Source organism: Macaca mulatta, chromosome 11, assembly GCF_049350105.2.
Source record: "Macaca mulatta isolate MMU2019108-1 chromosome 11, T2T-MMU8v2.0, whole genome shotgun sequence".
In the NCBI taxonomy this organism is placed as follows: Eukaryota; Metazoa; Chordata; class Mammalia; order Primates; family Cercopithecidae; genus Macaca; species Macaca mulatta.
Genome location: NC_133416.1, coordinates 98349851 through 98376190, shown reverse-complemented (window position 1 = coordinate 98376190; position 26340 = coordinate 98349851). Strand labels below are relative to the sequence as shown.

Here is a 26340-nt window from a genome sequence, read left to right as displayed (position 1 = left end):
TGCACAATATACATGTGTATGTATGTATATAAGCATGTATATACATTGTGTGTGTATGTGTGTGTGTGTGTGTGTAGCGGAAGAGAAGAACGTTTTTCTAGAGAAATTGAATAGTCACAAAAAAAAGATATATGGATATTGAGTTGGGGACTGGTTCACCCCAATAAAATAGCAAAGTCCATACCTACTCATTCTAGAGTAAAGCTGATAGGTGCTATCAATTCTCACCGATATTTTAATAAGGACTTTCTTTTTAAATATGAATCTATGTTCAGCAAAGCACTAACAGACATATGAGGAAAAACTCTAATATAAAAGATCTCTAGAGGTTAAGTAAAACCAAGAAAAAAGTCAAAGAAAACAAAATTATTGCAGGAAGACGAAAAACCTCACACTGCCACCAAAACTCTTTAATTAAAACCCTAAGTGAGATAACAGAGATAGTAAGTACATGAAACAAAAGAATGCTTTAGTAAAAAAAAAATCAGAGAACAAGATGATGTATCCTAAGAGTAAATGTATAATATATGATATAGAAAATTTTAAAAATCAGAAAATGAAATCTGTCAGAAATCATAAACAATTTTGAGAAGGGAATTAGAAACGACTTGATAGAATTAGACAATCTAACCAGGTTTACTTTAAGCCTTAGAAAAAGAGAATAGAAAAAAATTGATCGACTATATGAACATGAACTTCCAGGTTGGAAGAATTCTTTGAATACACCATTAGTGAGTAAAATACACCCTCTCACAGCACACTATTATAAAATTACAGAAAGTGAAGATTAAAAAAAAAATCCTAAGAGTTTTCAGAGAGGGAAAGGGGTCACATTCTGAAGACTCAGGTCATCATTTTATCAACGTTTTCAATCTCAACTCCAAAAGTTCCAAGACAATCGCTTCTTTGAATATTGTCAAACTTTTGAAGGAACACTATTTTAAATTAAAATTCTATTTAGTTAAAATACCAAGTAGGAGGGTAGGCTGAATAAACACATTTTAAAACGTGAATTATCCAAAAAAAAAAAAAAAAAAAGAAAAGAAAGCAAAAACATATCCTAGGTAACAGGAAGTGAAGCGATTAGAGGATGGAATCTGCCAATATTGTGGAGTTAACCAAGAAAACACAACATGGTGGAAGCAACAAGGAATCCAACACAGGAGCTGGGTGAAGGGAAACCCAAGACCATAACCGTCCCCGACAGACCCAGAGAGTGAGGTTTGTAATATCCATACATTCACTTTAAAAGGCAGTAATTCAAGAGAAACAGTGTGATTTATTTTTGTGTGAATTTTAATTTATACCTTAGGGAAGCTTACTTAACATTGGAAGAAACCTTATAATGAAGACCTACTACATGAATTATTTTAATGCCTGCTGCAAGTATATGTCTATTACATGACATACAATTGAGTTGCACTTACTTTTATCAAAGCACCTCCACGTAGGTTGTAAGAGAGGATTCTTACAGGCTTTGATAAGTATAAGGCAACTGAAATGTCACATAAAGAACCTAATGACTGTGATTTATCAAATTAGCTTAGGTTACTTTGCAACAGCAAGGAAATCACATTGAAGTAAGAAGTTAGAACATCCCAGGAGAAATACTATCTCCCAGGAAAAAAAAAAATGAATCTAATATGTCTGTTTTTTAACATCAACACTTGTAAAATGTTCTAAGTCGTTTCGAAATATTGACTCATTTAATCTTCACCACAACTTTCTGAGTTACATATTAGTATCATTATTATTATTATTGTTAATTTAAAGATGAGGAGACTAAGGCAGAGAAAAATTAGAAATATAATTGTCTAAGGTCTCACAGCTACTAAATGGCAGAGATGTATTCAGACTCAAGCAGGTCTGACTTTAACCACCATGCCATTTGCCTCTGTTCACTGAGTGGAAACAAATTTTTCAAGTAATTTTACAATTCTGTTTGAGATTTTGGAAAATGTGAATGAAATATTTGTATATGTAATGTATTATGTACAGTTACATATACAGAGAGAAAGCAAATAAATGTGCTACAATAAAGAAACTATAGTACTTTTGCAATGTTTTATTGGTAGACAATGTTTATATTGTATAAAAAAGTATGCACTAAATATTTAATAAAATTTTGTGATATGCATATATGGGACTGAGCAAGCGTGTTAAATGTTAATTTAATTAAAAAGGTTACATTGATCAATTAAAAAATAATATGCCAGAATGTTAAACAAATACTAATAAAAACTTCAGAATAAAGGAAAAAATAATGACCTCTTGGGAGCAGGACTTACACTAAAGTCAATGGGGTTGGTAATTGTTATCTTCATTATGAGTATTATGGTAGTCTTGACTTTTTAAATGTATCATTACAGCATTTTAAATGTCTTACTTTGACCTTTTAAGATTTTATATATGTGTGTGTATAAGTGTGTTAGATATATATTTTAGTGGATTCCTTTTATATTAAAAAATTATATAACAAAGTTTAGTCAAACAAAGCTGCAATTGATTTATTAAGAGAAAATTATTTTTCTTAGCATAAGTTCAATCAATTCTAAAGAAACAATGCTCCCAGGAGCACATAAGGAGTCCATCCAACCATCGCTGAAAACAGATGTGTCAGACACAAGTGCCAGCAAATTTGAAATTTCATGTCTTTTATCCCCTCATGCATTATCTTCTCTTTTAAATGTCAATAATCTACAAGAACGTGACAAGCTTAATTCCTTAGTGAGAGACAGTTTAGCAAAGTGTCTTCCTTTTTAGTAGGAAGAAGTAGAAGCAACATAAGTAAATTTGAAACAAAAAATGCTAAAAAAAAAAAAAAAAAAAAGAAAGAAAGGAAGTTACAAAAAATACAAGAACAGCAGCTTTATTTCCTCTCCAATTTCTGGAAGGATTTATCTCTGCAAGGCACATTCTCTTCTGAAATAAATTTCTAGCATCATTTCCTCATATGTGAAAGGAAAGAGTTTGAAGAAATGATTTGTAAGATCGCGGGAGCTTTGAATTTTTTCACTATGAAAGTTGTCTATACTTATCCAACATGTTCACCTTCATTATCTCATTTGATCTTCAGATGACCTCGAGCACTTCTCAGGACAAGTATATCATGGGGAGACTTAGGCTCATGACAGTGAAATGGCCTATGCAAGGCCAAGCAACTACTAAGTTACAAAAGGAAAATTCAAACTCACATTTAAAAAAAAACCACATATCTAAGGCTTTCCATTATGTTCCTACTTACACAATTATGCTGATCAAAAACTCATGGCTATAAAAGTGATGCAAGTGTCTTATATGTTTATTTGCTTATTTATTCCTTCAGTAAACATTTGTTGACTACTTGCCATGTGCAAAGCCTCATAGACTTTAAAAATATCAAACCGTCACTAGATAGTGCCATAGTCACATTATTAAACTTTAGGATTCCTTTCTACCTTTTCGCAATATCAGATAGGACTAGCCAGAGTCTTTTATTAATTTTTATATCAGTTCATATGACTCAGACATTCTTACTAACTTCTGAAATTTATTAAACTTAAACAGTTCAGGAGAAGAGCTAAAGTACCCACTCTTCAGGAATCAATAATCAAAGAAAAGTAGATTAGAATGTTATAGAAAAAATCAAGACACAGATAGTGACTACCCTGACACTGAAAACAATTCTATGTTTTTAGTCTGGAGACAATGATGTTCAAACTCGGCAAGCATTGTAGATGATCATTTTTATTTGTATCATGTCTCCCAAAGTATTTAAAATGTGATTGCTATCATATGTGCGCAGAATGAAAGAGAAGACTTAAGAATGATTTCCAGATTTGTGGTTTGGGAGACTGAATATGACAGAAGTCTCAAAAGTAGAAAATGACACGAGCAGTTAGAAGTAAAAGGAGACAGAGAATTTCATTTTACATATACGCCCTTGAGACATGCAATAGGAGATATCTAGAAAGCAGATATGCACACACATTGGAAAGCAGGTCTTATTCTAGAGGCTGGGTTGCAGATACAGACTCAGGAGTTAACATGATGGAGGAGATGGTTGGAACCATAGAATCATGCAGGAAATGTGTATAGAGCAAGAAAACCGTAAAGCAGAGGACAGAATCTCAAAGGCTTCCAAATGCTAGAAACAATCTTAAATAATGTTACAAAGAGGAACTAGAGCTTTGGAATATAGACAGAGAGAAGTCACCAGAAAATGGGAGGAAAAACTAGGAAAGAGTGATGTCAGAACAACTAAGACAAACATTTAATAAAAGGGGATGGGTCAGTATGGTCCAAGGCCAAGTGTGCTTAACACTAAAAGACTTCAACAGATTAGTAAATGTGAAGATCATTGCTGATTTTTTGTCAGAACCATTTTAGGGAAGCAGAATTAGAAGTCATATTTTGGTTGGCAGATCATGAGTGGAATGGTGAAGAGGAAACAGATTAGAGGCAGCCAGTATATTACTCTAATTTTCCTACAATGAACATGTAGCAACATTTGTGTAAGAAAATTATAAAATGACTAAAATCAATTTGGCTCAAAAAATTAACAGTAAGACAATAGCTAGAAGAGGGGTATGCAGATTTGAAGATCATCTGTTGTTTAAATCGCGAGGATTTAGGAAAAGAAAAGAGAGGGAGAAGAAATGCAACAGAGAGAGGAGACAATTGTTATGAGAAAGTAAATAACACTTGGTTGTCTTCTTAAAATGTGATGTGAGCACACCTACATACCTATAGGAGTAGTAAAAAAATCATGTCAAAATAGGATCTTAATCTACAAAAGCCCTTAAATATGAAGGCATTTTCCAGTTGAGAGTGTAGGGCTAATTCCAAAGTAAGGCGATTATTTCTGTAATCGTTTATAACAAACTAGACCTAAACCTGTGAGGCAATCCATTACTGTTTTATAGATGACAAAACTGAACTCTAATTGACCCTCCTATGATTAGGAGAGAGGAAAGAGGTGGTTCACAAAAGGTCTTCTGAATCCAATGCTTACTCCTCTTCACCGTGCTCTTTGACAATACTCATGTGAGCTGTTAAATGAGTCATATAGCATTCACTGAAGCTAGAATAAGACAGATTTTGAAAAACAAAAGCATAACAATCAATCCACAGAATAATACCTAAATGAGATATTTTTTTGTTTGCATCTCTTCTCAAGAAGCATAATTTTTTTTTCATCAAATATCAGAAGTGGAGGACACACTAGTTTAGATATGTGTTAAAGAAAAAAGTAGCAGTGTAACAGAATGTCTCATAAGGGACTATATGCAAAATATGTGTTATATTATAATGAATAAAAAAATTATCCCACCTTAGCAGGTACTTGGAATAAATTGTTACTTCTTTTAACAATTAGGGATACAAAAATTATTTCTCTGAAACAAAGCATAATACCAAGATTAGCAACAAAATTAGGTAGCACTTTCCAGATACCACGTTTAAATTTTTCAGATACAAATATTTATTTATTTTTCCCTTAATCAAACACTTTACAGCATCTATTTTATATCAGAAACAGATAAAATATGTCCATATAAACAGAAGACATTGGCTTTTAATTATTTGTATTCAATTTTTAAGAAATGATCATCTAGGGAAAATGTTTTAAAATCTTTTAAAATATCTTTTTGTTATACTTGAAATTAAAACTGCCTTCAGCTGCCTGTTGGTAAATAAGGTCTGGATATCAGTACATAACAACATGTACTGATGAACTGAACTGCGAATTAGGAATGAAAATTGTCTAGAATTTTTTTATGGGTTCTTAGGATTAAAGTAAGAATTTCTTTTGCTGGCTTGTGTAGGCACTGGGATTCTGTGGTTGTTGGAGGGGTTAAATTTGGATATACTAGTGCATATATATTACAGAGGATTCATAAAAACACGACAGTGGAGCCTGGGTCAATCCATTACCATGTACAAGCAGTAACCAATAGAAAAGGAAGAAGAAGATCCAAGAAGGCTGAGGTAAGCAGTCTTCTGAAGCCCTGTCAAAGTGGAAACAATAGATCAAAGGTGTTCATGGTGAATGGTACGAGTAGGTTTCACTGTTTCTCATAGCAGGCTTGACAGCTTAAAGTAAAAACAAATTATTTTCGTCAAAGATTTTTTTTTTCTCTTAAGTGATTTTTAGCAAACTTCAGACTCAGACACAGGACTCAACGGTGTATTCCTGGAAGGCAAGGTAAACTATTTTGCACTTTTCAAAACTCTTAAAGTTAAGCATGCAAAGTACTTATTCAACAGATGCAGGGTTACAATTTCAATAACTAAACCAAAACCCTATTCTGAAAAAGAAAAAAAATAATGTTTCTTTGTTGGAACATGGCCAGAGCAGCGTTCTGCAATCCTAGAAAATTTGACAGCTTGCAGAAGCAGCTCTGCACTTGTTTTGTGCAATTTAATGGCAAAATTGAATGATCAGCATTTCATAAATGAAGTTGACTTTATCTTTTCCTAAGGAATCAGTAAAATTTATTTTGTCCTATTATCAATCAGTTCAATAAATGTACATTGGTCAGAATGTTACTGATATATATATAAAAATATATATATGTAACATATTTATGGTATAAATAAATGGTTAAAATATATTATATATGTATATTTCCTGTTAAAAATAATTATTTGTACCAATAATCTTTGATGATCAGTGGGGAGGGTTTATGTGTTTTAAATGTACCAAATATTAGTAAATGCTAACCTACTTTCTATTATCCACACTGATAATGTGAATATAAAGAAATTCTCTACCTGTATCCTAAATACGTTTTTTGGTTGTTTTTGTTTCTTATCAACCACAATAATGCCATAGTTGAATACAATACTCAAGTACTTGTGCTATACATCACAATGTATTCAACTCTATATAATAAACTCTATCTCTATATATACATATGTACACACATGTAGAGACAGAATATATATATTCTCTGAGAGTGAGTGGAGAGAGAGAGAGAATTGATAATTCGGTAGCTTGGCTGAACAGCTTAATTGTGTGCTTAAAATTACAGACATCTTCCCCCACCCTCAAAAAACTTACCTAAGAAGTTGAGCTACAGAATAACAGATTAATCACACTTTTATTCAGATCCTAGAACCTTCCTTCACCATAAAGTGCTAAAATGTTCTTTGATCTCTTCATTCCTTTGGTTCAAGGGCCAAAAGGCCTAGGGAATCTCATCCAGATGTTCTCCTCATTTAGGAGTAAAAGTAAAAGCATATGCCTTCCTCTCAGGAACAACACGGATTCCCAGTTTGAGTTTTAAAAAGATCACTTTTTTGTACTCTCGTATTCAACTACTGGTTTCAGTTCAGTTCTTTAAATTGAATAGCTTGAAATGGAAAAACACTTAGAGCTGCTAAAATTTTCTTTCCATTTCTCAGCTTTTATTGTGATTGGGTTACAACCAGAAAGCTACAACTTGGTGAATTATTCTCAATGTTTGCAAAATGCTTTGCATATGGTGCCTACTAATTAATATATATTAATTAAGATCTGTGTATGACATATTGACGTATTTTCACCTCTTCCCTGAAGAAGCAATGTTTCCTGATCATTTTGATGTATAAAATTATCTAAAGGTCAAGATCGTCAAATATCTAACGGTTGTGTTCCTTTTTCTGTAGGTGCTATAATGGCAGGCACAATCTGTTTCATCTTGTGGGTGTTATTCATAACAGACACTGTGTGGACTAGAAGTGTGAGGCAGGTCTATGAAGTACACGATTCAGATGATTGGACTATTCATGACTTCGAGTGTCCCGTGGAATGTTTCTGCCCACCCAGTTTTCCTACTGCTTTGTATTGTGAAAATAGAGGGCTCAAAGAAATTCCTGCTATTCCTTCAAGAATTTGGTATCTTTATCTTCAAAACAACCTGATAGAAACCATTCCTGAAAAGCCATTTGAGAATGCCACCCAGTTAAGATGGATAAATCTAAACAAGAACAAAATAACCAACTATGGAATTGAAAAAGGAGCCCTAAGCCAGCTGAAGAAGTTGCTCTTCTTATTTCTGGAAGATAATGAGCTAGAGGAGGTACCTTCTCCATTGCCAAGAAGTTTAGAACAATTACAATTAGCTAGAAATAAGGTGTCCAGAATTCCTCAAGGGACTTTTAGCAATCTGGAGAACCTGACCCTTCTTGACCTACAGAACAATAAATTAGTGGACAATGCCTTTCAAAGAGACACTTTTAAAGGACTCAAGAACCTCATGCAGCTAAACATGGCCAAGAATGCCCTGAGGAATATGCCTCCAAGATTACCAGCCAATACAATGCAATTGTTTTTAGACAACAATTCCATTGAAGGAATACCAGAAAATTATTTTAATGTGATTCCCAAAGTGGCCTTTTTGAGACTAAATCACAACAAATTATCAGATGAGGGTCTCCCATCAAGAGGATTTGATGTATCATCAATTCTAGATCTTCAACTGTCACACAATCAACTCACAAAAGTTCCCCGAATCAGTGCTCATCTGCAGCACCTTCACCTTGATCATAACAAAATTAAAAGTAAGTAACCTGCAGGGTATGTCTTTGACTAAAGGGCTCATGGTCATTAAATGTATCTTTATCTTCACTAAAAAGAGCAAGTGTGTTGCCCCCTCCCCCACTAATGTTCCTTTAGATTTTTAGTGTGTTTTCAATTTTCAGTATTAAATTTTTGTCTATACACAGAGAGTCTTAATGAACCAAGAAGTCCAAATCTTCAAACTGAAGACTAAAAAGTGGACTTGAGTCATCTACAGAGGACTCTTATCCATTAGAGAAACCAAATGCCTCTATCTTCTTTTACTCCAGGAGATTCCAATATTTCTGCCCCATTGGGGAGGTTTATTTAAGAAACCATATCAGGCACAAACAACCTCACAACTAGTAATAAAGAAAATATGACTTAAGAGGCATTAGGAAGGCATCTCTGTCCTAAACACTATATGACAGCGGATGCCTGAAACTCTCCTAATTGGAATCTCTACTTAAACTCCCCTAATTACATTGGGAGTCTCAAAAAAGTGTGTAAAGGCTGGTGACTCCACCCCCAGGATTTCTGATTCAGTAGACCTAGAGTGAGACTTGAGAATTTTCATCTCTAACAGCCTTCCAGTTGATATTCTGGGAACTACACATTGAGAACTACTACTATAGTTTAAGGCTTTATTAATTAAAATGGAAAGAAATTTCCCTGGTAGCTGGCAACTCCTTAGGACTTACAGGCATTAGACAGGTAGAATACTCTCTTCTTTCCTGGAAAGAATTTTTCATAAGAGAGTGACAGATGAATGCAAAGTTTTTGGAGGCAGAGGCATCATCAAGAGAAGAAGTGATTATAGAAAGCAGATGTTGGGCACATTAGAGACAAACTTGGCTTCTTCACAATTATGCATGAGACCAGGCTGGATTTGGTGTAAAAATGGGTCCAGCCACAGGGGTACGATACCTAGCCTGACATTTATCTATGCATCTTCAACTTCAGAGTAGACCCTTTAAAAATAACTTTGGGGAGATTTCTCCAGGACAACCTAAGAAAATGCATTCCAAAAGTGAGGTTCAGTCAGGATAGTTTGTAAGAGAATAACAAAGATAGTTTCTCAAAAGGTTGTGCTGCCTGGGTATTACTCACTAAAGCTTTTTAAGCAAATAATCACATAAACATACAATTTATAGGAACAGACTATTTTTCCACTGGGTACTGCTCAGTTATTTAATACTTTTTTTTTTATTTGGTGGGGGGAGTTAAATAACAGTGTACTTGAGCCTACAATCCAGGAATTAAATGGCAGCTTGCCACCACAGCGGTTATTTTTCCATGGTGATGAAATGTATTGTTTAATCCTGTAGTCAAAAACAAAAGATGCAACAGAAAAAAAATGTTAAGAGACAAATCTGTTTAACTGAATCAGAAAAACAACAATATTATCCTAAATACATAATTTTTCCTGACGAGTGTTCTGTGCTTCTACAGGTATATTACAGGTACGTTCCTTAAAAGCCCACGTACAATTGATGTGGGAAGTAAACTTCAAGTGACTCCACATAGAGCCCTTGCTTACGAATTAGGCATTTCATCCTGAGCATTTGTGAATTAGGGTGTTTAAGAGTGAGGTAGCAACATTTAAAACACAGTTGAGAAGTATAAGACTTTAATTTATAGAGTGTTATGTCTGTAGTATAGACCCACCTTTTAGAGTTTTATCAAAGTGTTTTATCATATATTTCTATCATTCTCAAATCTTAGTGTGCATCAGAATCACCTGGAGATCTTGTAAACTCAGGCTGCTGTTTCCCACCCCCAGAATTTCTGACTTGCTAGGTCAGAGATTGGGCCTCACAGTTTAGTCCCCAGGTATTAATGGTATTCATGTTGCTGGCTCACGATTTGAGAACTACTATTTAATCCTTGCAAGAAACTTGTGTGATATTATTAGGAATTTCTGAAGAAAGAGAAACTGAACATCAGCTAGGGGAGGATATTTGCCCAAGGACAAAGGGTAAATGCAATAGCCAAAACCTGAGCCTAAAGTGTTTTTTTGTTTTCACTCATACAGTATAATAACAATACTTTCCTTCACTGTCAGGAATGCAAAATTAAAAAAAATTCTATCAGTAGAACAGCAACAAAGAGAAATCTAGTTATTTACTTTTTAATGTAGATATCAAATTTTGTTATTTCAATATTTAAGAATATAAATATAAGAGTTTCCCTGGAGGGAATTATTGACATAATAAAATCACACTGTGTCAAAACTGTTTAAGTACTTGCTTCTTCTTGCCACATAATCTACTCTGGCTGTAACAAAGTATTCCCCAAGAAACATACCTCTTCTATGAAAAGTCATCAAAATTTATAAGACAGTGAACTTGTCTCAAGCCATATGATGGAAATATTTATTCTTCTGAAAACTTTCAGGGATTTAAGATTAGGTAAAAATGTTATTTCCTCGACTACATTGCTTTCTGGTGTTCCCTGAGAAACAGTGTGATTTATGAAAATGTAATTAAATTTAGAATACTTCTTTTTTATATTCATTTGTTCAGACATACACTGATTATGGGACATGAGCTTGATGAGGATAAGGGGATTGCACATTGAAAGTGACATATTCTCTTGGGCAAGAGACCCATGGTAGAAATAGAAAGAATAGGCCAGGTCTCAGCTCTGCCACTTACTTGCTGAAGTACATTGTGTACATTTCCTTATTTCTCCAAACCAGAATTCCCACAAATGCTCAGGTAGGGAGAATGATACTATTGCCTGATAAAGCCTGTGAGATGATTAGGTAATACGTGAGTGTATGTAAAAAAAGAGAACCTGACTTTTTAACAACTAAACTGCTATTCAAATGAGTCATTATTTTTATTAAATTCATTTTACAAAATGGCATAAATTCAAAGCAAAGCAATCTTGCTGGAAACATAAAAATTTTCACTACAATATGAGTCTGTATAAAACAATAGACCATAGAGGAAGGGCATTGCCCAAGTTCAGTGGGTCTAATCAGGGAAGATCTCTTATTTGGAATGGTTTTGAAAAGGAATTTAAAGGCAATATATGGATTCATGGTTGAAATCAGCTTTTACAGACTTCCCTGAATTTTGCTAGTTTAACTGGCCTTCTCTCCTGGATGTTCCTAACTCTCAGCCTAGTCATTGGTGCCAAGGGCTTTGATCCAAGGCAGGTGCACAATTACTCCCATCCTAACCATGTGAAAAGGCTGCTGGGATATTTTCTGGCTTGACTTCTTTGTCAATTCAATTCTTGGCAAAATTTTTGTTTCCAATTAAGTAAACTTGAAGATGAAGATTCAAGTTTGTTTTCTGTATTGCTTATGTAACGTTATGTTAATTGTACTTTTAAAATCATGTTATGTACACTATTTTGCATCTTTTAAGGTAATTTTCAAGCATTTTCTTTTATATTAGATTGATTTTCTACTTACCCATCCAGGATCCATCCATCCACTTTTGTACTTACCCATTCTTTCAGTCCCAAATCTGCATTGTTGTCTCCACCTCTGATGCCCTCAATCCTACCTACAGCAATCTAAATGTGCTTTATCTTACCTGCAAGTTTAGAAAACAAGTGATGTCTTATACCCCTTTGTTTCTATCACAGATCTTAACAGTATTTCCTTACTAGTGCTCTATACTAAGTAGCAGAACATGGACTGAGATGACTGTAAGTTTGCTGAACATTTGTTTGGGGTTATTTTTATGAAACAGATAGGCACAATCTCTCACTGATGCAAATGTTTTGTATAACCACCATTTTCAAGTATTAGGCCACTAAGCCCTCCATAGGACCGTGGCATTAGTTTTTTGGTCTTCCCACTGTTAGTTTCTCTTGTGTTCCAATTCATTCACCTATGCTCTTTGTCTCTGTAGGTGTGAATGTCTCTGTAATATGTCCCAGCCCATCCACACTGCCTGCAGAACGAGATTCCTTCAGTTATGGACCTCATCTTCGCTACCTCCGTCTGGATGGAAATGAAATCAAACCACCAGTCCCAATGGCTTTAATGACCTGCTTCAGACTTCTGCAGGCTGTCATTATTTAAACACATTCTCACCAAATCTAAAATTAGTTTAATGAGCTAATGTTTCTGACATGAAATGTGGTTACCATTAGTAGGCTTAGGACACAAGTCATATTCCCCATTGCTCTCGGCCACCATTTTCATTTGTGCAGTGTATTTTTTTCTATTCAAAGATGCTTTTGCCAGTTACATGCAGCACAGTCTGCATTAATTTGCTTTTCTTTTAATTAATAAAACAGACACAGAGTTAAGATAGCTTATCAACTCAAAGATAGTTGTATTTTGGTCTCTTCCATAGCTTATTAACACTAAATAACACAATTATATTCTTATATAATAAAAAGGACATATTTGTGTATCTTTAAAATTACTTATGCAGATACCATAATTTACAGTATAAATTAATAATCAAACAGGAGGAGAATGACCTGAAGAAAATGAGAAAATAAGATATTTAGCTTGAGGATGGGTATGGAATGAATCAAATACTTAATCACTAAATAATTCTTGTTATTTAATATCAAATAATGAAACAGTAGTCATTTCTAGTTCATTACCATTTCTTGTAGCTGTTGTTTTTAGATATAGTCCACTGTATTCTTATAAGTTCTAAATTCTATGTTTATTATAATGCATTTCTTGTGGAATCTTAGTGTTTTAACATTTGAAATCCATTTAAATTGCAAATTGTTCTTCATATTTCATTGTGGTTTTTGGATTTTCTAAATAAAAATATTGAGTGCTTTCTAACAAAACAGAATATTTCAAAGACAGCAAGCTTAACTGAAGAACATGTTTTAATAAAAATGTGTTATAGAAAAAATTATTTTCACTTTCTGGCATAAATATATGCAAAAATGTTTACTCCTACCTTCATTTTCTTTTTCTTCCAGAAAACACAAAAAAAATGTTATTCTAATCACTTGACATAATATTTCGATTTTTGTGAAGTAAAAAAAAAAAAAAAAACAGAATTTCATGAAGCAACAAAGTGCCATGTTCTTTACATTAGCCTTCTGACTTTGCAAGCACATGCTATAAGCAATCTGTATATAAAGACAAATGTATGCCTTTATATATATTTTTCTAACAATATTCTTAAAAATTCTACAAATCTGGCACGTTTCCACAGAAAAATGATTATATATATTTGTAAAACACTAGGTTAAAAATGTCCAATAGTTTACTTCAAAGCCTCTCAGAAACTTAATATGCTCTTTTATAATGTAAATTTCCAAGAAAATAATATAATATGCAACTATGTTTTTATACCAAACTTATTTGAGGGTGAGGAAGAACCAATCCTTGCTATAGACTTATACCAAACTTATTACTTATTTTTACACCAAAACTTAATTGAGAGTGAGGAAGGAGAACCAATCAACAAACTTTGAACATAGTTTTTAAAATGCTGGCTGAAAGTAATAAATCAATTCAATGGACATTAACAAAAAGAAAAATGTTTTAAATGACCTCAAAGCACATAAATAAAATTATAAAAATTATGTCATAAAATAGAAGTAAGCAGATATCATTAGACTGAGAAAAAAATATGTAAAGGGGAACATAACTTTAAATATTTGAGAATATGCCATTTGAAAAGGGCCCAGAACATATGCCAAGAAGTCCCAAAATGAAGAGTAGAACATAGGAGTAAAATTGATAAGAAGCCATATTTTGGCTCTAGTTAAGAAAGAATTTTCTAATAGTTGTTCCAAGTCACCCGGCAATGGAATTAACTTTTCTTGAGGTAGAGTTACCCACCTCTGGAATTCTTCAAACAGTGAATAAGTGATAATTCAAGAGGAAGAGTATAAAATAGAATCCTAATGTGGAAGCAACATTGTCGTGAAATGTTTCTCCAAGAAATTTTCAACTCTTAAGAATTTACTACATTCCCTCCTTCTTTAAATTTAAGTATTTATTGAGTACCATATATATGACTGTACTACATACAGATGAAATAATACTGTTTATGGTTTATTCTACAGTGAGACACAAATTAACTGAAAATCACAAAAAAAATATACAATTTCATATGTGATAAATATTATTAACAGAGAGCCGCATGCTACAAAGGAATTAATAATAGTGATGTGAGAGAAGGATTCCCTAAAGAAATAATGATTAAGGAAACATATAAAAGATTAAAAGTATTTAGCAGCACAAGGTAGAAGGGAAGAATATTCCACACAGAATTTAAAGATTCTAGTCCTTAAGAACAATTTGAAAGTCACTGAAGAGTTTTAAATCATAAGGGATTATTTTCATTGTAGAGTAACATCATGCTGTAGTAAAGAACACTAACACTGAAGCTAAAGCTGCTGAGTTCAAATCCCAGCTTTGCCACTTACTGGCTTCATATCCTGGACAGAACCTATAAATTATGTATGCTTCAGTGTTCCCTTGTCCGTAAAACGGAGACAGGTAATGGCACCTACCATATGGTGTGGATTAAATGAGTTGGAAGACGTAAAGTCCCTTGAACAGCACTTGACCCATGGTAAATACTAAGTAAGTGTTATTTATTATTATTGTTGTGTGCATATGTATGTTTCTCCTTGGCACTGTGAGTAGAACAGTTTGGAGGGAACCAAAACTAGATGTTCAGAGATTGGTTAGAATTTCAGTCTTAGAGTACAAGCTAGAAAAATATAAAAAGGAAGTTTGGATTACAAGGTTCTGGTGGAATTAGAGAGAAGTGGACAAATGTGAGAGTATTAGGAGGTAAAATTGTCAAGACTTGGTGGCAGATTGTACAAAGGGGAGTGAGAGGAACGAGGGTATTAAAGTTTCTGGCTTGCATGACAGAATAGATGGCAGTGTACTTTCTAGTAGAGACACATTTAGAAAGCATTTAGATTCATCCAGAAGAAGATGTCATATAAGTTCTTGAATGAGATCTGGATGAATATATAAACATGTAGATACAATTTTCTAGATTTTGTTAATCTATTCAATAATTTGGAAGAATGTTGCACTTAAACATTAATACTCCCATGAGGTAAGACTGGTCAGGGACAGGGAACAGATTAGGAGAATACAGACATCATTCTGAGTATTGACAAGTGAAGTTAAGGGTAATGGAATCACTTTCTTCATACAATTTTTTGACATACGTACAAAGCTACTATAGTTTCCCTGAAGCTTTCAAATGATATGCTGTTCTCTTTCTTGATGTTACATACAATGTGACTATCATTCTTAAAACTCAGGAGTAATAACTAGGAGCTAAGTTGGAGCCATTTTGTAAATTATGGCTCTCATAAATGTTCAATCCATCATTTAATGGACCTACTTAAAATACAAAACAAAACAAAACAAAATATTATCTATAATCTTTCCATGTAAATATCATAAATTTAATTCATAAGCAAGCAAAAAGGGCACAGATAGAAGAAAAGAAATATACAAGGATAGACTGAGCAATTTATTTGCAAAAGATATTTTAAAAAATTAAGATAGATTTTTGGTGGTAAAAGTATTGCAACAGAATTATTTTATTTAACTTCTCCAAATACCCTTAAGAAAAACCTAGATAGGACAAATGGTATGGTGGAAAAAAATTCCAGATGACATCTTTGATAAGACTGGTGTCAAAGAATTCAGTAAATCATCAAAATAATTGAGCGTAAAATATGTGTGTGTGTGTGTGTGTGTGTAAGAGGTGGGAAGAAATAAGTGTTTCTCCTACTCTCACACACTCAAAAGAACACTTTACCTCTGATCACCAAAATGTGAGGGAATTTCTCCCCACCCACCAAAAACTAATTCTCTAGAAGACAGAAACTAGGTGTTCCATAATTCAATTCAACTCCGGAACTACCTACCTGGAGACAGTGTCAGATCTCACAGGTTAAGGGTTTAGTCCCACAAAACTGCCCCAGTTCCCAACTTCAGATGTCAAAGGCAAATAGATTTTCACCTACACGTCTGACCAACCAGCTATAAATTGGAGTTTCCACAAGCCCCTCATCAGGTTTGATTAATTTGCTAGGGTAGCTCACAGAGTAAGGGAAACACTTTACTTACTTTTATAGATTTATTATAAAAGATATTACAAAGGATACAGATGAATAGCCAGATGGGAGAGATGCATAGGATAAGTATATAAAAAGGGGCATGGAGCCTCATGACACCTCCAGGTGCTCAGCAAACTGGAAGCTCTGGGACTGCGTGCTTAAGGGTTTTTATGGTGTCTTCATTATGTTGGCATAATTGATTGCATCACTGGCCATTAGTGGTCAACTCAACCTTAAGCCTCTCTTTCCTCACCAATGGTCGTGGCAGATGAAAGTTTAAACTCTTGCAAACCAGTTGTTTCCTGGGCAACTAGCCTCCATCCAGAGGCTACCAAGGAGTTGCCTCATTAGAACAAAAGATGCTTCAATCACCCAGGATATATCAAAGGATTTAGGAGCTCTGTATCAGGTGTTCGTATCATTCAGAAAATTACAGACCGGGTGCGGTGGCTCATGCCTGCAATCCCAGCACTTTGGGAGGCCGAGGCGGGCGGATCATGAGGTCAGGAGATCAAGACCATCCTGGCTAACATGGTGAAACCCCGTCTCTACTAAAAATACAAAAAATTAGCTGGGCACGGTGGCAGGCGCTGTAGTCCCAGCTACTCAGGAGGCTGAGGCAGGAGGATGGCCTGTATCTGGGAGGCGGAGCTTGCAGTGAGCCGAGGTTGGGCCACTGCACTCCAGCCTGGGTGACAGAGAGAGACTCCATCTCAAACAAAAAAAAAAAAAAAAAAAAAAAGAAAGACAAAAGAAAATTACAGAGTCTTGAGAGCTGTGTCAATAACTGGGATCAAAAACCAAATATTAGAACAAAAGATTAGCCTAGTGCTCCCATCTACAAGAGTTTTAGAAATTCTATATCTGGAAACCAAGGGACATGACATTAATAACATTAATATCTCTCTCTATATATATATATGTGTGTGTGTGTGTGTGTGTGTGTGTGTGTGTATGTGTGTGTGTGTGTATATAAAATGAATTGGAATATGCAATGCCTTGAACAGCAACTGACACATGGTTAGTACTAAATGTTATTCATTATTGTGATTGTGTGTGTGTGTATGTGTGTATATATGTGTGTATATGTATATATATGCACAAACACATAAACATATACACATACATGCACTAATATTTCTTATCATAATACGGGTATTTGATAGATTGATGGGTAGATAAAGATACTTAAAATTTACAGTGCTCTAAGAATGGTGCATTGCCTAGGAGGAGTGTAAAGTTTATTGGTTATGGTTAGGTTATATGTTATAAAGGATGGATGCATTTTTTGTTCAAAGTTAACCACAGTATGTAGGTAGAAAATGTATAACTGTCAAACTAATACAATGGAAAAAAAAGAGTGAAAAGTTACTTGTGGAATCCAAAAGAAGGGAAGAAGAGAAAGTTAAAAAAAAAGTAGAAAGCACATTGTAAAACTGTACATTTCAACCTACATATATTGGTAATTACATGTACAGTGGTTAAGAACTTGTGCTATGGAGAGAAAAGATCAAGTTTCAAATTCACCCTGTACTGTTACTAACTCTTCGATTTTTGATAAATGTCTTAAAATTTCTAAGCATTGGATCCTCATCTGTAAAATAAGGAACAATATCATCTATCTTACACAGTTACTGTGAGAATTAAGAGAGAACAGATATAAAACTTTTTTTCATCTGACACATAGAAAATACCCAATAAATGATAGGTTGGAATTTTATTATTAGGAGAGACTCTGATACATACAATTGCATAGACTTTCTCCACCAGATCAGACCATTTTATGAGTAAAAAACTGAGAAAAATAAATGGTAAACTCATCCACGTCAAAGGCTTTAAATTTTCATGCAATGCATGGGTAACAGTCAAGTGAAGTTGAGGGTGGTTGAATGGGGTTAGTGAACTATGAAGTTGAAGTTGGATAGTGAAAAAAATAATAAGATCAGGAGGGGACAGACAATTGGGAGAAAAATACTGAAGGCTCAGTAGGTTGAAGTACAGGTATGAGAGGCATTAGGGCATATATAAGCTGGAAGAAAGAGAGTAACCTGAGCCTGGGAGCCTACAGATTAAGATATCTTAAGAGGCTCAATGTTGAGAGATGAAAAGATTCTGGGTGTGGTCAGGGGATGGAATTCCCAAAATTAAGAGGAAGTAAGTCACCAAGTCAAAAGATCAAGGAATTCAGATTTGGTAGAAATCTCTGCTGCAAGTGATCATGATTTACTTTAGAACCCAGGAAAGAAGAGAGAACAAAATGATGAAAATTTTGAACTATTGAAAACAAATAGTTTGAACGTCTTGTTCAGTGTCACATAGCTGCTGAAAGGCAGATACTGGATTTCATACCTAAGCAGTCTGGCTTCAGAGGCCCTACTTTTGACCACTATGTTATACTAATTCTAATGATAAAATATGTCATTATAACTGAAAAAAAAGTTAAAGGATTATTATAGAATAATACATATAAATACATAGAAATTGATTATTAAAACACTTGTTTAAAAATTATTTGTCCCATTGAATGATAGTTTGCACAGCGTCTGCAGCACTGCACATAATGAACATGATTTATGACTTAGCAAAAAGTCATAGCAAAAAGTGAAATGTCATATTTACCAAAAACTCTAAGAAATTTATGTTCTTTATGCAGCTGTGACAGATCTCAGGACATTTTGCCGAGAATATTTCTATGCTGGGAAAAGAAAGCAAATAATATATGAGCACACTGTAGAAAAAACTGTGAAGCAAATATAACATGATTTGGCAAATCACAGAATTATTATCTTTAAATTTGTATTTATTTTTATACCTCTCAAAAATATTACTTTCTTTGTGACATTCAGCTGAGCAAACAAAATTCAAGTGTAGTAAAAGATTCATTGTCTCGAGTTCTTAACGGTTTCTTAAGACAAGTTAAAGTTGTCCTGGAAAAAGATCAGAACCGTAAAACGACTAGCAGAACTATGCTTTCCAAAAGTCATCTGAAAAGCTATCCATTGTGTATATTATGGTGCCAGGATTTGTTTCCAATAGGGCAAGAGTTCTGCCATATATTCAATTTTCTGGCCTCTCACTTGCATTAAAAATGACATAACAAAGCTGTTCGTTAATGGGAGTATAAACCAAGCATATGATTCAGGCTCAAAGGTAGAGACTCTGCCTTCAGAGAAATGGAAACAGACATGGAACAAACAAGATTTCTACACAAGATAAGCTACTTCTGCATAGTAAGATCATATATAAGGTCTTTATATAGTTAGGAGGAAAAAGACAAAATGTTTTGAGTTACTTAGTACACCAGTGTATCAAAAAGCAAGGGTGGTGAGGTATATTAGGAAGAGCATAGAGACTGTTGACTCAGATACAAATGAGTTCGAATTCTCTATCTGCTAAAGGAACTGAGCAAGTTACTTAAATGCTTGCAACATTGGTTATTTAATTATAGTAGGCAAAGAATAATATGCTTTGTCTGAGAGTCCTCTTAGAGTAATAGTGTAGTTAAGATACCTAAATATACTACGTGCTGATAAACAAGATTATTATCATTAGTGTTATTGGTATTATTATCATTTGAATTTCTTAAACAAAGATGCACCAAAGAGATTTTAGATGGCAATATACCTGGAACAACATGTGACAGAGTTAGAATAGTCAAATGCTAATATTAGAGTCTAGGTGCTTGGTATATAGGTATTCATTGCAAAATTCTTTCAAGTTTGTTGCCCGAAAGGTTTTATAATAAAAGTTTGGCCAAAGAAATATATAGAGAGGGAGAAAAAGACTTAATAATGTATTAGTTATTTTCCCTTATAATATACTAGTGGTTTGTACAGGTTTCAAAATACTGATCATGATACCATACTTACCTAAAATCTTTAAATGCAAAATTCTTTATTTTAATGAAGCTGTCCAGTGTTTACACAGACCATCTTTCTCTCTTTCAGGACACAAAGTGGAATTAAACTTTCTCATCTCCTTGAAAGAAAACAAAGAAACCATAAGAATATTTCTGGTCACTGTGCGGTAACTAGGAGTGACAGATATTACTTCCGGGTCAAAGAATTGCATTGCTCAGGTGCAACTCTCTTTTCCTTTCCACTGCTGTGGAGAGAGGGAAAGTCTGCACGTTTCAGGTGACAGATGGCAGAAGGTCTGCCATTCTATTCGTCTGGCTGCCTGAGAGATTACATAAGGCAGACCTGCTCTGCTGACTGATACAAGAACGCATACCACATGAGAGAAATTAACTTTTGTTGGAGGGGGGCTATTAAGCCAGTTAATTTTGTAGTATATGTCATTACATCGTAACAGTCTACCATGAATAATTCATTCATATTTTGCATATCTTTTTAGTGACAGGAATTGATAAATTCTGACAACCTAATGCTATGAAATTAGTACAGCATTTCCAATTTAAGGTTAAATTTGTCTCTAAATGATGCATGAGCTTTGTAAAAGTCAAATAGCTAAGCTTCCAGTGAGAACAGTAATTTACTGCCCCATCTTTTCTAACCCGGTCTTACTCCCTAGAAATAACAGTTCTTAGTATTTACTGTTTTTGTGAAGTTATCTACATACTGCTAATAATATGTTCTTATCTTTCTTGATTTGGCAGCTTTAAGCAACCTGTGTTGATTCTGTTATGGAAGATCATTTAGCACTCGTATACTTATATACTCCCTTCTTCCTATATTTTGATAGCTGTGTTAATACTTGAATTTCTTAACTTAGTTAATAAACTTTGAGAGGAAAAAAACTCTTATACTTCTATTTCCAGTTGCAACAACTCTACAAGGCCATCTCAATTGTTCTCTTTGTGAGAGGAGTTAATTTTCTAACCATCCTGTCTACTTTGTCATCATCTTTTGTCAGATATACCTTTATTTTCATGGTCAAAGTTGTTCAAATGTATACTGTCTTAAAGCATAAACTAGGCTTGCAATGTATATCCTATAAACTGATTCTAAAATGTGAAAGATTAAAAAAAGGACAGTCACAGTATGAGTATCTAAATATTATTCTTTTTTCCCTGGGTTCCAATAGGAGATTGAATCCCTTTTCTGTGTTCGTCGCTTAGCAGACATTAAACTGAAGCCTTGTCCTCTCTAATTAACCAATTAACACATTTCCACCTTGTTTCCATTATCATCCAAAGAGATGTTGAAATCTGTCATCCACAGTTGACCTCCCCTTAAATTTTCTTTGCAGTAATGGATTTATTCCTTATAAAAATTCTGCACAATGACTTCGGTGGGATTCCAGGAGGAATATGAGGCAAATATGTTTAGACAGCATCTTCTCTGTGTTTTATTACCTTGATTAAAGACTTAATGCCATGCAGGTGTTCGAAACCTCCCACTTGAAATATCTTCATAAGTCCTGGGAAAAGGAAGAAGTGTTTGCGAAAGTGTTAAAAGTAGGGAGTTAAAGGTAAAGGTGCATGGAGTAAAGCATCAAAAGAGAGCAACAGAGAGAAGGGAAAGGGATTATGTGTGGTACCATGGGTCACTTAACTGAGCTAACTAAACCTAAATGAATTCTGACTACATTTGGGCTTGCATATGTAGAGGTAGATATTAATTTCACTTCTGAGAGGTAAGTACTTTTCAGTGAATATTATTTTTATGCTTTTAGAAATGTCTTATTGCTCCACTTGGTATACATAAGAAACTTTGCTCAAACGTCCCACTGATAATCCAACAACCACCTCCACACCTCCATTCCCTACACTTTCACTCTCTAATGCCTAATAGTAATAAGATTCTTCTCTCCTCTAATTGTGAGATTGTTTTTTCAGTTAAATATTGAAACGACTTTGAGTTGCTTTCTATTTTTCCTTCAGATCTATGGAGCTCCAAACAACTACTTTCCAAATATATTGTTTAATGTGCTTCTTTCTTCTCAAAACACTAGAATTCATAGATTTTTTTGATATGGTAGGTGTATTAGTTTTCTAGGGTGGCCATAACAAAATATCACAGATTTGGTGACTTAAATAACAGAAATGTATTTTTTCACAGTTCTGGAGGTTAGAAAATTTAGGATCAAGTTTGATTTCTCCCGAGTCCTCCCTCCTTGGATTGCAAATGGTTGTCTTTCCTTTCTGTCTCATGGGGTCTTTTTTCTGTATGTGCACATCCTTGGGGGTTCTCAGCATGTTCAAATTTCCTCTGCTTGTAAGCACAAGAGAACTGGACCCACTCTAAAGACCTTTATGAGGCAATTAAGCCATGAGAGCTCCTCCTTTGTGATTGGTATTAATATCTTTATAAAAGGAACATCGAGCAGTGTTTGATCTCTTGCTCTTCTGACTTTCAACATGTGAGGACACAACGTTCCCCTCTCTGGAGAATGCCGCAACAAGAAGCCATCTTGGAAGTGGAAAGACCAGGCCTTCAGTGGCTGATACCTTAATCTTGGACTCCCAGCCTTCAGAACTGCGAGAAATGAGTTTCTGTTCTTTATAAATTACCCACTCGCAAGTATTGTTTTAACAGCTCAGAAGGACTAAGACAGCATCCAAAAATGTTACATTTCCTTTACTTACTAATGTAAGCATTTTGAGTAACTAACAAAGGTACACAAAGATAGATTACGTGTGTGAATTACCCATATTTTGGCAGATCAATTATTACTACTCACTACTATACACAAGAATTCATGCTAGAAGTTTTAGTACTTACAGGACAATCAGACAACATTAAGTTACTGTAGTTGTAAGATTGATACAATTGTTTTGTTTTGTTCAAAAGATTAAAGGCAAGACATCCCAGAGAAAGGAAAACACATCAGTCACTTCTAGATTCAACCTCAGTTATCAACCCTACAAAATATGTCAAACTTTAAATATAGGCATACATAATTTCTGATAGAAATAAAACTAATTAATGAAGTGAGTAAAACCAATCCATTGCTTATGAAAACTGAAGCTTTTTACCCTCACAATCTAAGCAAACTTTTAAAAGAATGATCAGTGTAAATTTTCAACAACACTAATGATCAAGATTTTTCAATGATTTCTAAGTTATCTGACAGAATATTTTGGCCCCAAGGAATAAGTCCAAATGTTTGGTGAAAGATCTCAACAGAATAAAATGAGAATTGCCACATCAAAGCTTCTGTGTTTATAAAAGAAACAGCTGTGACTGAGGAGCCCAAGGGCAATGAATTAATACTCAAGGTTTTCCTTCTCAAATGGAGTTACGAATTTGAACATGTTCGCAAGAAAATATAATAAGCTCACAGTCATTTGAAATGATCTTTACAGATGCCATGTAAATATATACCAATCAGCTTTGCAATTAAATACCATATAATTAGTTCAGGGACTTCATGCCAAAAGTATGTTGTAATTTTACTAAATTTAAATTGTGCACAGTGGTAAATGAGAATGAATGTTCCAAAATGATAGCCCATTTTGCATATTTTACTGCACACACATGTATGCACATACACATACGCATACACACATATACAACAAAATCAAACCAATGCAAATCTGGAAAGAATTGTATAATCTCCATTATTGACAACTCTAAAGAAAAATTTCACAGGAAAAACGAGTTTTACATTTAATTTCTCATATTTTATGTACCTCCAAAAACAATGTTGGCAAACAAAATTTGTTTTAATGTATGTTTTGTTAAAATCAGAAGAATACTTATTCTACAATCATATTGTAAAAATGCCCTAATATTCATTCTTTATCTACTTTATTAAATGGCAAGTATTTTGATTCCAGATGGTACATATTACACAATGTCTTTTATCAAAATTGTATGATTCCAAGCACATAAAACTCTTTAAAAAAATAAATTCTCTGAAATGTTCCTTTTTAAAATTCTATTTTCCCCCCTGTTTTTGTGGTGGTGGTGGTGATACTAATTTCTGATAGGGTGACATCTAACAGTATATGTGAAAAGAAATAAATATTCAGAGACCAGTATGCTTATTCTCTAAGTGGAAAGTCAGCCTCTACTCACAATGCTTTTAATAAGCATTTATTGAGCTACATACTTTGTCTAGGGGAGTGTGAAAAGCTGTGTAATACAGTGTCTAAAAAAATCATAAAGATGCCAGGAATAACAAAGAAAATAATGAGTCTAATGTGAACAGAAGATAATATGTTAAAATATTATTCTGTGCCTATATGACATTTAAAAAAATCAGAAACTAGAACTCCTATGATCAGTTTGGCCCTTGTCTAAGAAGGTAATCTAGTCATTGAGTTTATAGCTGAGATTAAGATGAAAAATAAATTTAAAGAAAAAAATGCTGTTTTTAATCACCAAATGTAAACTGGAAAATGTATAGATAACTTTGTAAGTATACATGGATCTAATTCATGTTGCCCAGTAAATAGTAATAGAACCTTTAACTGTGTAAATAAGCCAGTAAAATTATTATAAATAAGAAATTAAAGATGTTAATTCTCAGTCTTCAAAGCAGAAAAAATAAATTGTAGAATCAAATAAGACAAAAGAAATTCTGTCCACTTCTATTCCTAGTTTATTTTAGCCACAGGGAATGTGTTTTCACATCCTATAATTGGTGGCAAGTAAATAATAGATTATATTTGTCAGTTACACCATTGACTCACTTCTTGTCTGATTTCAGACTCCTTATAACATATCTAGACTATAATGCTTTCATTAGTTAAGTGTGATTAATAACAGATGCTATAGTAAAAATGGTTGATTGGTTACACCAAAATCTATTCCCAAATCCCATTTTCTATTTCCCATTTCTCTATAGAGACTGGGAAGGATAAATTACTTACGTCCCATTCTCCCTTTGCCCTAATTTTATATATCCATAAGTTAGATTCTAAGACAAGGATTTGGGTGTCGACAGCTAATGTAAGTTATCCCTGGAGTAAATTAAGGGGTAATTGAGGCAGAAAGGCAAGAAAAATTAATGAAGAATGTGGTAATGAATGTTGGACAACTGAGGATGAAACACAGTGGGGGCTGTCTGAGAGACTATGTAGGACACTTCTTGGAAATATCCAGTGTGGAGTAGAGAAGCTATGGCCTTTATATAATTACTTCCATTCTTACCAATTCAATTTCTCTCCTCTATAAAACAGGCAATGGAGCATGACTGCGTCAAGAGTAATTGGAGGTGAAGGCATAGTCTGAAAAATGTCGTGTTAAAGTATGTGCTTTAATGTGTATATAGCATTGCAAAGTTGTCCTGGTAGTAGGTACAATACAGAATTTGAATAGGGTACCTGAGTTTTTTAACTCATTCTGGCCTTGCCACTTGCTGATAGCAAAATGGAATAGTCTTTCTGTCTGGGCCTTAGAATTTTTTTTTTATTAAAAGAATGTGAGCTTAAAACACTGATGAAACTAACTGCTCTTCCAGTTCTAAGTTCCAAGGGTATTTGATTAAGTACATTTTTAGGAGGTTGACAATAATTCTACTCTTTCTTGTTTGGGCCCCAAAATCTTCACGTCCACATTTACCTTTTTTCATTAAATAGAAAACAGAATACTTTTCCAATATCAGGAAACCATCTGAAAAGTGAATAAATTATCACTGCTAAAACAAAATCTCTCCACAGGAGAAGACAAATCATCTGTTAAAGTAATTGTACAAGTTCACAAATGTTCATGATAGTTCATGTAGTACAAGCAATATTACCTCAAGGTTTGGAAAAAAAAGTTACTCAATGTTTAATTTTGAATTTTAAAAAGAAAGAAAAGGAATGATAGCATGTGTAAGTAATAAAAAAAATCTCAAACAAACCCAGATCCTCAAGAAAG

General features: G+C 33.9%; 1 protein-coding gene across 1 annotated transcript; it reads left to right on the top strand.

Moving 5' to 3' along the window:
- The first annotated feature begins 6011 nt into the window (after window positions 1–6011).
- On the top strand, window positions 6012–13300 carry KERA (keratocan). Its single transcript, XM_001102581.5, has 3 exons — window positions 6012–6184; window positions 7630–8523; window positions 12394–13300. The coding sequence occupies exons 2-3, from the start codon at window positions 7638–7640 to the stop codon at window positions 12564–12566; spliced, it is 1059 nt and encodes a 352-aa protein (XP_001102581.2). The 5' UTR covers window positions 6012–6184; window positions 7630–7637; the 3' UTR covers window positions 12567–13300.
- Window positions 13301–26340: the final 13040 nt, after the last annotated feature.